Source organism: Zalophus californianus, chromosome 5 (assembly GCF_009762305.2).
Source record: "Zalophus californianus isolate mZalCal1 chromosome 5, mZalCal1.pri.v2, whole genome shotgun sequence".
NCBI classification, from domain to species: Eukaryota; Metazoa; Chordata; class Mammalia; order Carnivora; family Otariidae; genus Zalophus; species Zalophus californianus.
In genome coordinates, this window is record NC_045599.1 from 127,459,333 (window position 1) to 127,471,539 (window position 12,207).

Genomic DNA, 12,207 nt, shown 5'->3' on the forward strand with positions numbered 1-12,207 from the left:
GTGGAGGGGATTGTACAGGGTGTGGTTGGAAACATTCTGACTCTAGATAATCGTTAACATTCTTCCTAGCCCTACGGGTCGGGCAGAGGGAGGATTTTAGCCCTGGAAAAGAACACAGGGGTACATCCAATCTTTTCTGGGAGCAGAAAAGGCAGATTTGACACTCTGCCCAGTATTCTTTCCACATCACTCACTTGTGATATAGAAAAGTGCAGTGACTTCCATAAGGTTTCTTGGTTCCGAACCAAGTATCAGAACAATGGGAAATATTAGTCCTGCGCACAACATACTGCCTTTTTTTCCACAGCCAGTGATAGCCTCTCGGGTTCCTTATTCCTTGTATTGTCTACAAGTCACCGGCTGCGTCTATGATCTCGTTTGCTCCCAGCAACTCTGAAATCAACAGGGCAGGAACTTTATCTCACGGTAGAAATGTGTTTTCGGCAGCACAGGTTGGTGCAAGAACAGAGGGAGTGTTTCCAGACAAGTGTTTCGAGTGTGCTTCAAGACAAATGGCCTAATTATGTATCTATGCTATTTGGAAAAAAAGAAGGAAGGAAATGATTTCATATATCTTCTTTATGTAAGAAGACACTTCACAGTTTTGATATTTTATTTGTGTTTGTTATCATAAGCAATGATAGTCTGGAGGTTAGTGATCATATAGTTGGTGAGCAAATCCAACCTCCTGTGGCGTATTTTACAACTTGGGGGGGATCAACGCGATCCTCCACATCTTGACACATGTGGTTTTTCTATGGTAAAAATATATTTGAAAGGTTGCAGCATCCCATGGAAGAGAATTATGAAAATGAACTTCTGACTCTTAGAGAATTTCATTGCTCTTTTTAGTGCAGAGTCCTTAGAAATTCATTGCTCTCTAAGATAGAAATACACAATAGAGTTAAGTATAGATTTAACCTAAACTATAAAATCTGGCAGGTAAATATTCTTTTACCTCTCTCCTTTCTTTCTAAGCAGAGGGTAAAAAATCGCCTGATGTTGTGAATTTTCAAAAGCACTTGTGCCAACAGGCTTCACTCAAAGCTTCTCAGGAAGTATCATCAATGTTTGTGACTGAGGGTTTTGAGGCTAATTTTAAAGAAGGCAGATCAAGGTATGCAGGGCTGATAATGGGTTTCCATAAAGCTGCAGACTGTGATGGGATTTCAGTGTGCCTCAGTTCCTCCCACCCACAGCCTTGTTGACTCCCCCACTTGATGTCTGGTTCTCAGCGGTAGACCCTTGAGAAGCAGCAAGAGCGGCGGTTAGAAGGGAGGGCTCCGGGCTCACATCGTCCCAGAACGAACCCTTGTCCTTCTTCATTGTCTTTTTACGGGGGTAGGAATGAGGGCTAAGATGAGGGACAGAGTTAATAACGTCTGTCCCAGAGAACCATACAGATTAGACAAGACCAGACTGGTATACTCTAAATGTTGGGCTTGACCACAGAAAATGGTAAAAATTATTTCCTGACATGTACTTTCTCCATTCCTATCATATCCCCTCTGAGCTCTGCTTTCTATTGGCCAAAGTTACAGCTACCTCATCTTCCAGACTAAATACCCACTGAGAGGAAGCAAAGGTGAGTGAGGGCTTCTCCCCTGTCTCTGCTTGGAGTTTATATCTATTTATGGCCACAGTGATCATTGATGGCCAAGTTTGTATCTTTAATACCAATCATAGCCCCTGAGTGCTATTTGTCAAGCACTGTTTTACATCTATTACGTATATTAATACACACTGGATCCTCACAACCACCCTAGGAGGTAAAAACTCGTATTATGACGCCTTTGTATAGATAAGGCAACGGCAGGTGGGCCACCAACATAAGTCACACTCCCGTGGCCTCTTATTTCTGTCCACACCTATGGGCTGACATGGCTTAGCTGCTTAATTTGCAGTCAAATCAAGAGGCAAAACTAGTCTTCCCTCTTGTTACTCTACCTGCTAAACAGGCATTATTATCCTCCCTTTATTGCTGAGCAAATTGAAGCCTCTTGAAGAAGTCAAGCCACCTTCTTCTTGCCAAATCATCTCCCCAGGGCAGTGGTATCACTTCTACTCTGTTATACATTCTGCCAAGGGCAACTGCTTATGTACTGAAGTACAGGGGCTAAGAACATGATTTTGAAATAGGAAACATGAGATTTCAGTATAAGTGATGTTGCATATTGGCTCTGGGACCTCTCTTAGGCTCTGTTTCTTAATCTATGAAATGAGAATTCACTGAAATTGTGAGGACTGAGTGAGAAGGGACTGATGGTACCTGGCTCACAGCAAGTGCTCATTAAATGGTTACTGTAGTTATTATCATTATATTATTGTATAGCCAACTTATGCTGGATCTCTTCAAAACCCATTAGAAAGAAAGCAACTGGGTCAAGAACTCTAAATTGTTTGCTCTTTTATTCTTTGAGGAGTAGGTGCTAGGGCTTAGGCAAGCTTTGTCTTTCATTTTATACTTTCAAAAATCATGTTTAGTTCTTTGAGATGCATCTTCAGAGACAGGCCCTATAAGGCAAATAGGAGCATTCCCTGAGAGGGGGAGTCAGCATCTGGGCAGTGAGCACGCACAGCTGGGCCCATTGCAAGATGATGGCTATACGCTGTTGGGTAAGACTTTTTCTGCCCCTAACTTCCATCCACTGCTCACCCAGGAGAAGCCAGAGACATTACTGTGAGTAGTAGAAGAAAAGAATAACCCAAGGGAAGCCAATTGTGTCCACCCTCTTCCGACCCACCCTGGCCTTTCCCCTCCTAAGCTCTGAACTTGGAAGGTCAGTGAGACTCTGATACTAAATATGTCCAGATATTCTTTGGGGAGTGTCAGAGGACTGAGTCAATTTGACTCCTAGTTCATGGCATGCTAGCATCACTGATTTGTGCAAAACCCCTTTCTTGCTTTATTTTTTTTTAATGCATTTTCATCCCTACTCCCATTCCTCCTCATGGAAAACCATTTAAATGGGTTCCATATGTATTTTTCATTTGCATATGTTCTGGCTGACTTTGTATTATTGTTTTGGTGTGCATGTATTTTCCACTGATGTCAATGGCTCTGTATTAACTTGTATTGTTTCTTATTTTTCACTGAACATTGTTTTTAAAGGTTTGTCCATGTTGCTATGTGATTTGTTGCTCAGAACCGCCGCAATCAGAAGCAGTGGTTCTGGATTTTTTTACACCTGAAAAACTGAGGCTATTTATTAGTACCTAAGTTGAAAACTCTGCGCTCTGCCCCAGATTTCATCCAAGGCAGAAATGAACAATTTCACAAAGTGTGTTGGAAGGCAGTTGTCTGGGAAAAGAGGCTGTTTTATAAACGTACGCCATTAAGTCCAGTTCTTTTAATTAATCAACTACAGATGTGTTCAGTGATAGAGCGACCCATTGCGAGCGAGGGAGCTGCGATGGGCAAGATTCTGGCCTCCAGAGGCTTTGGGAATAAAGTCTGATGCACAAAAACCATGGTAAAATGAGGCTATTCTGGGAGGTACAGAAAGTAAGGACCTGAGAGAACTTGAACCAGGGACCTTAGGAGAAAGAAGGGGGTTTGGAGTTGGGATGTTCAAGCCTAAGTGAGAATAAACAGGGTATCAGTAGAGAGTGCAAAAGTGCGACGTAACATGGAAACCAACGTAAGCTAGAAGGCGCAAGGAATACATCTGGGAGGTGGCAAGTGGAATTTGATTTTCCTTCTCTCTCTCTTGCTTCCCCCCGACTCCTTTTCTTTCTTTCTTTCTTTTTTTAAATTTTTTTCTCTCTAACGCAAAAAAGGAGTTATTTTACTAAGTGGCTAATGGTTTGCCTTAAGTAGTCTGGCATCCTGAGTGATGATTCGCCCCTGCTAGTTAGATTCCTTGTTCTTTTCAAACATCAGGATGAGGAGGAAGTGGTGGGAATTTAAACGTGAGCAAGCCAAAAGGTGTATGTGTTCTCCTGTGTGGAAGGGACAAGTGTCCTGTCTTGCATTTTTAAAGCGGCAGTTTTCATCTTACCATTTTATTTTGTATACTTTGTAAAAATAAAAAAAATATCCAAGTTTGTTTCTTTAAGTACCCGTTTCATGTTACGGAACACTAATGCTGTGATCGGTGTGAAGTTTGTCAGAGTCTATACGACGGGTTAGCTGTTTTTATTTTTCCTCGAACCTGAGTTAACGGGAAGTTCCTGAGGCGTTTAAGCTCTTTAAAATAAACAGCGAAGCTCTGTGATTTGTATTCATGAACTCAAGACTTGAAACATTCCTTAAGCTGACCTTGCCTTCTTGCTAACGGAATGCCTCATGAGTGAATTCTCGTCTTGATTTGTCTCTGGGAAAACATCTGCCATCCAGAGTTGCGCCTGGGTGTCGGCTCAGACTGCCACGTGTCATCAAGGAGGGACCCCGAGTCGATTTTGAGTCGTTCAGGGAGTTTACTGTTGCCAGTGTTCGTGCGGTAGATGGGATCTGTAAACTTCAGGCCAACAGGGGTATTTTGCCACCAACACGCTGAAGTCTAAGTTCCAAATGGCCGAGCGTTTACCTTGCCGGAGACTCAGCAGAGAGTGCTCTCAGTTTTATTCTTTGTGTCCTTTTCTTTCAGAGCATTTTATCAAGGCCCTGCCTGAATACCACGTGGTGGCCCCCGTCCGAGTAGATGCCAGTGGGCATTTTCTGTCCTATGGCCTGCACCATCCCGTCAGCAGCAACAACAGGAGGAAGAGAGACTTGGATGGCCCAGAGGAGCGGATGTACTACAGAATTTCACACGAGGAGAAGGACCTGTTCTTTAACTTGTCGGTCAATCAGGGATTTCTTTCCAAAAGCTATATCTTGGAGCGGAGATACGGGAACCTTTCCCATGTGAAGATGGTGGCTTCCTCGGCACCCCCCTGCCATCTCAGGGGCACAGTGCTGCAACGGGGCATGAGGATCGGGGCTGCGGCCCTCAGCGCCTGCCAGGGACTGGTGAGTGCCCGGGTCCCTCGCCTCCCTCCTCTGCCCCCAGGTCCCTGTCCTCTCAGCGCGCGCACCCAGTACCAGTGGGCTCGCACGCGCCTTCAGCGCGTGCAGAGTCAACACTTGTGATGTGCATGGTCCTGGCTGCCAAGTGGGTTGGGGAGAAATGCATAACAGTAAAAGTTGACTGATCTGGGAGGTATGGAGAGTAAGGGCCCTGAGGCCTCAGAGCAGGGAGAACTTCAACCAGGAACAGCATGGGAGGAAGGGAGGTTTGGAGTCCTGTCTTCAGCCTCTGAGGCCGCTCTGAGGGGATTGTGCCTGCCTGGCTGGCCAGCCCCTTTTGAATTAGGAGGACCTGGATTTGGACAGAGTGAGAGGCTGACTAGCAAAGATGGTGTTGTCAGCAGCTGCTCTGGTAGATAGTTGACTATGTGGACTTCGGCCTCAGACTTCATACGGAAACTTAGGCTGTCAGGTTATCCCTTCGTGCCTTGGTTTTCTCATCTGTGAGAGATAAAGTGGGGATAATGACAGTACCCATCTCACACAGCAGGGCTTGGCAAAGGACGGCCTGCAGACCAAATCTGGACCGCCGCTTGTTTTCATAAATAAAGTTTTATTGGAACATAGAGAAGCCCACGTGTTTGCATTGTCTAAGGCTGCTTTCAAAGTACAACGGCAGAGCTGAGTAGCTGGGATCCGGACTGTATGGCCCATGAGCCCCCAAAATTGCTATCTGGCTTTTATAGGAAAAAAAAATGTCCTTATCCCCGTTAATAGAGTATTGTGGGAATTAAATGAATAAATATATATAAACACCTTAGAAGAGTGCTTACGAATAATACACACTCAATGGATGTTGGCTGCTCTTATTAATTTTTTATGTTTCCAATATGCCAGGTACTGGATTGTGTGGTGTGTGAGGTGGTTTCTGTACATTGCCCTCTTCTGCTTTCCAGCCCCCCATCTTGGTTATATTTTAGTCGATGATGAAGCTTGAAGATGTTGAATAACTTTACTGCACAGCTGATTTGAGCCCAAGACTTTCTACCCCTTACAGGTTGCTCTCTAATCCCCTCACCTCCCCTAGGAGAGGAGGAACCACTAATCTACCTTCTCTCTCTGTTATCTGCTTATTTGAAACCCTTGTTTTAATGAGCCCTCCAGGAGATTCTGATGCTCACTGAAGTTTAAGACTGGACTAGAGCAGTCACTCATAACCCTGGTTAAACATTAGGATCCACTGGGGAGCTTTTAAAAAGTACCCATTCCCCACCCGTCCTCCCAGATGTTTGGATTTAACTGGTCTGAGACTGGAGCTCAGACATCAGTAATTTTTTAAAGCTCCCTAGGAAACTCTAATGTGTGGTAGGTGTTGCCAGCCAGTGGATTAGCGTGAGTGGGGATTAATTAGCAGTAGTAGCCCATATTACTCTAAAGTAGCAGTTCTTCCCGAATAATTCTAGCACGCAGCCAGGGTTGAGAACTGCTGCTCTCAGTTGCCCCCTCTTTTCATCCTGTGCTTTCCCCGGGAGACTGCACACTGTTTAGCATTATTCCACGCTCGGGAACAGAATATTGGAACCTTTTCCATTTCAAATGGCCCCAGGGAGCAGTGTAGACTCCCATGTGGGCATTTTCAGATTCAGATTCCAGATTCATACTAAACACAGGGGCACAAAGAAGCAAATAATAACTAATGGACTAATGTGGTAGCCAAGATGATGGAAATTTTAGATTCAAATTGCTGAATGATTTTTGCCAGAAGAACGAGTCTACTGACATAATCTTGGAGCCCTTTACACAGAATTGAACAGTTTATGGACAGTTACAAAATAGGCACTAAAATCCAAATGACTTTCTTTCCTTTCTGTGAGCATATGAGCTGGCCGGCTTCAAGTTCATTTGCCATTATGGCCAGTGCTCCTCATCAGAATGATGGTGGTTGGACTTGTGTCTGATTTCTCCTGATCACTTATCTGGAATCTGACTTCTGTGATACCTATTTTCCCTTTCACCCAAACATGACCCCACAATCAAATTCACAGGATGGCAGGCTCAGGATATATTCTCTTTTAAGCCCCCCACCATCCTAAGGACAGAGGTGGCGTTTGGGAAGGCTTTCTGAGGAAGGGAACACTCTCACGGGGAGGAGGACATCTGCTTCTCCTTTCTATGGCTCAGGCATGGCATCATCTTTGCTTTAGATGTAGTCACCCTAATGCCACAGGCTGTGTTCTCTTGGGGTTGTCTATAATTTAGGGTCTATTTAGCTTCCCTGGGAGCAGGCTCTGATGGTTGCAAACTGAAGACCCAAGAAAGGTCACTCGGGCCAGGGTGTGGGGTGACCTCCTTCCTCCACTTAATACCTTCCACGTGGCTTTGGTCCCCACGTTTTTGGAGGCTGCTCTCCACTGAGTCAGCCCATGTCCCAGCCCAGCAGCATTCCCTCCGTCATCTTTACCATTCTCGTCACTCTCTCCCTTCAAGTCTTTATAACCTTGAAGTTATGGAATTTGCTTCCTTTGAACAGTTTAGTTGATTTGTTCCATTCTAAGTTCTTTGATGGAGAGACCGTGTTGTTTAATCAATTAGACTTGGAAGTCATTACCTGTGAGACTCCTGGGGAGTCGTTTTGGATTTGCTGTTGCCAGGGGCCCTCTAAGGATTTGTTCCAGGTTAGTTTGTTGTTAGTATTTCAGTTGACGTTTCTGTAAAGTGTTACACTCCACACTTCTGCATGATATGGGATTGGGGTTCTGACCCTTCATGGGTACCCCCTTTCACCGACAGCTTGGTCTATAGTCTCCCAGCACCTGGACTGTATACCTGAGTCAGTAAATATTTTTAATGTTTGTTATTTTAATAAATATTTTAAATTCTTGTTCACAGTCAGAGACAGTATTTCTCAGCTTAAGCTTTATTAAAGTGAATATGACTTTTGGCTCTATCCTAAACCCTAGCCTCAATTCCAGCCACTACCGGGGAATTAGATCCTGACCCCTAATCTGAAGAGCTAGCTAGCTGGTCATGGCTTTCTCTCTTTCTCTCTCTTGAGGGCCACTAAGCTTCAACTCCCACTCAACTTTTTCCTTTTCCCTTTTAGCACACTGAGATTTTCTTTCTTGTTTTGAGCTTAATTATGGATTGCAACTTTCAAAGAGGTATTATTTTCAGTTTTTCTTTAAAGTTAAACTTTTTATTTTGAGTTAGCTATAGATTCATATGCAGTTGTAAGAACTAATACTGAGAGAGCCCATGTACCCTTGACTCAGTCCCCTCCAATGGTAACATCTTGCAAAATTACTGTACAATATCATAGCTAGCATTTTGACATTGATACAGTCAAGATGCCCAGCATTTCCATCCCAAACAATTCCTTGTGCTGTCCTTTTATAGACACACCTGTTTCCTTTCTGCCCCCAGCTCTTCTTTATGTGTGCATTTTATATTTAAGTCATGATCCATTTTTTTAAAAATTTTCTCCTTTATTTAAAAAAAATTTTTTAAAAGATTTTATTTATTCATTTGAGAGAGACAGAGAGAGACAGAGAGAGCACAAGCAGGGGGAGAGGCAGAGGGGGGGAGAAGCAGACTCCCTGCTGAGCTGGGAGCCTGCTGTGGGGCTCAATTCCAGGGCCTGGAGATCATGATCTGAGCCAAAGCAGACGCGTAACCACCTTATCCACCCAGGCGCCCCGAGTCATGATCCATTTTGAGTTAATTTTTGTATAAGATGTGAGACTTAGGTAGAGGTTCATTCTCATTCTCTCTTTTTTTTCTTATTGCCTATGGATGTCCAATTGCTCCAGCACCATTTTTTAAAAAAAGGCTACCTTCCCTCCATTGAATTGCTTCTATACTCGTCAAAACTCACTTGGAAATATTTTTGTGTCTATTTCTGAGTTTTATGTTCTATTCCACCAGTAGAATCTTTATCACTATAGCTATATAATCTGGAAATCAAGTAAACTGGTTCCTACTGTTTCATATTTTGTCAAAATTGTTTTAGTAATTCTCCTTCCTTTGCCTGTCCATATAAGTTTTAGAATACTCTGACCACAAAAATTTGCTGAGATCTTGGTAGGAATTAAATTAAACCTATATATAAATTTGGGAAATTAACATTTGTTATGTTTAGTCCAATCCATGAACATGGTAAGTCTCTTCCAATTCTTCCCATGAAACCTATCCAGGTTGACTGGTGGGACTGAAAGATCCATGATGCTTGGTCTTCCCTCCTAATTTTGTAGCTCCTTGGGCCCTCCCTTTTAAATCTCCCTCTGATGGCATTTCTTTTCTTTTTTCTTTTTTCTTTTTAAAGATTTTATTATTTATTTGACAGAGAAAGACACAGTGAGAGGGGGAACAGAAGCAGGGGGAGTGGGAGAGGGAGAAGCAGGCTTCCCGCCGAGCAGGGAGCCCGATGCGGGGCTCCATCCCAGGACCCTGGGATCATGACCTGAGTTGAAGGCAGATGCTTAACGACTGAGCTACCCAGGCACCCCTCTGATGGCATTTCTCACCAGGAATCTCCCAGCCATTAAATGGGCTGTTCTTATGGACCTGCAGGCCCATCCCACCTGTCTGGTAGTTAGTATGATTAGAGAATGAGGCTGTTAAATGGACTCAATAATAGCCTTGTATTTTTTTTTTTTTTAATTTACTTTTCTGGGTCAGAGAATTTATTTGGGGAAAAATTGTGAAACTGTTTTTGCAAATTTGTTCCCTTGGTTTGTTCACTCACATTTATTCTTGAAGTATTCTGTTTTGGAGAATTTTCTGATTCTAAATTAGTCTGGTAAAATGATAGTAATTTCTTCTGTGCTGAACCTCACTGTCTCCCCTGCTGCTGAAAGATGGGGGCTGGTGGGAGAGACTCAGCTCATTGATTCAGAGCAGGTTTGGAGAAGAGTCTGCTCTGATGGAACCCAAGTTTCTATGCCTCATTAGTACGATTTAGAATTTCTTTTCAGTCTGAAGAATTCCAGTGCCCTTTTCCCTTTTGGTAGGTTTTTAAGTGTGCAGCTTGTCTCGAAAGCTGCAGCAAGAACCTTCATTTCAGTGACCGCCTTAACCCTCACATGCCCCTTGCAAACTATTTCTACATGAAAAATATGGATAATCCCATTAGTCATCCCTGCTTATCTCACACCATTGTAGATAACAGCTTCAAATACTTGAGAAAAGTACCCAGTTCTCTTGTTGGCTTAGTAGGAGTAGCTGAATCTCTTTACCCACATTGTTGGGACACCTCACGAAAACTGCTCTGGTCAAGTCATCAGTGAAGGTCATGTTGCCAGTACGTGCCTCTCTGGTTTCCTTGTACTTGTGTTTCAGCACTATGTGACACAATTCCTTTTTTTAAGTATTTTTTTTCTCTTGGCTTAAGTGACACCATATTATTACGGTTTTACTCCTACCTACCACTCTGAGAGTTCTGTCTCAACATCCTTTACGCCTTTCCATATCTTTAATTAATAGAGTGTCCCAGGGCTCGGTCTGTGGCTCCCTCTTCTCTAACTTGATCCTCTTATTAGGTGATCCTGACCAGCCTCAAATGCTCTCTACTTATCTGTCATCCTGTCTGTCCATCTGTCTATCTGTTCATTTATCATCTATCATTATTATCTATCATCTATCTAATCATCTATTTGTATAATTATCTGTCTTTTGTGTCTGTCTGTCTGTCTATCTGTCTGTCATCATTCATCTGCCCATCATCTATATCATCTGCCTCTATCTCTGTATATGTATGTGAGTAACTGTGAGATTTATGTATCTAACTCTGATATTTCCTTATAACTCCAGCTCTTTGCCATTTCTACATGTATGCCTAATAGGAATCTTAAATTTGACATGTTCAAGGCAATACTTTTTTTTTTTTTTTAAGATTTTCTTTATTTGATCGCTTCTCGGCCTTTTGGCTAAGATCAAGTGTAGATTTTATTTATTTGACAGAAAGAGAGAGAGCACAAGGAGGCAGAGCGGCAGGCAGAGGGAGAGGGAGAGGCAGGCTCCCCGCCGAGCAGGGAGCCCAATGCGGGGCTCGATCCCAGGACCCTGGGACCATGACCTGAGTGGAAGGCAGCCGCTTAACCAACGGAGCCACCCAGGCACCTCCAAAGCAATTGTCTCTATTCCCTCCTCCCGCCATCTTCCCCATCACTGGGCACGTCTACGTTCTTCTAGTTCCCCGGGCCAAAACCCGTGGAATTATCATCGACTCATCTATTTCTCTCCCACTCTCTATTCTTATCAGCAAATCCTGTCTGCTCTTCCCTCAAAATATGTGCAAAATCTACCACTCTTGTCACTTCCACAGCTAACACCCTAGTTCGCTCATTCTCAACAGGGGTAGTTTTGCCCTATAGGGAATATTTGGCGATGTCTGGAGATATTTTTGATTGTCACAACTGGGAAAGGGGACATTGCTTCTGGCTTCTAGTGAGAGGTACCGGAAACTTTCTACAGCGTACAGAACGGCCCTCCACAACAAAGGATTATATGGTACAAACTGTTAATAGTTTTGAGGTTGAGAAACTTTCCCCTAGTTCTAGTCACCATCCTATCTCTTCTGGACCACGGCATTGACCTCCCAAGTGGTCCTCCACTTCCTGTGTTAATTCCTTGCAGACCATTTCTCACCATGGCCAGACTGAACTTTTAAACCCATTTATAGAGCAGTGCACTCTGCTGCTTCAAATCTCTACTTACTTCCCATCACAGTAGAATACAATCCGAATGTCTTGTCCCGGGTTCCAGGCTCCCTCTGACCTGCTCATTGCCTACCTCCCTGCCCTCCTGCCCCATCACCTTGCCCTCCCGCCGAGTACTTCAGGCACACTGACCTTCTCTCTGTTCTTCAGTTGCACCAGGCACACTCTGCCTCATCCCCTTTGCATTCGTGTTCCGTCTGCCTAGAACGCTCTTCCTTCCGATTTCTACATGGCTGCTCTCCTTGTCTGTCAGTTGCCAGCTTATGATCTTCCCTGACCGTTCAACCTGCAGTAGACGCCTCCAGTGTTCGATCACATTGCCTGTTTTATTTTAAAAAAGAACCTAAAATACTTGACATTTTCTTTTCTTTTTTGCTTAACTTTTCTTTCCCTCACGCTGTCTTGTTCACACATTTAGCTGTGTTCCATGGTAAACCTTCAGGAAGTAGTGGTTGAAGGGAAGGATGCGTTTATTTCAGCATTTAGCCCTTTACCGCCGCACGTTCCTGTAGACCCTTCCAGGCTGTGACTTCACAATGA

General features: G+C 43.7%; 1 protein-coding gene across 5 annotated transcripts in view; it reads left to right on the top strand.

Moving 5' to 3' along the window:
* The window catches only part of ADAMTS12 (ADAM metallopeptidase with thrombospondin type 1 motif 12), a 298,365-nt gene that overhangs the window by 3,056 nt on the left and 283,102 nt on the right, over nucleotides 1-12,207 (top strand). For all 5 annotated transcript variants that reach the window (XM_027605495.2, XM_027605491.2, XM_027605493.2 and 2 more), the window contains exon 2: nucleotides 4,590-4,954. In XM_027605495.2, coding sequence (XP_027461296.2) covers nucleotides 4,736-4,954 — 219 coding nt within the window. In that variant the 5' untranslated portion in view covers nucleotides 4,590-4,735. The remainder of the gene's footprint in view (nucleotides 1-4,589; nucleotides 4,955-12,207) is intronic.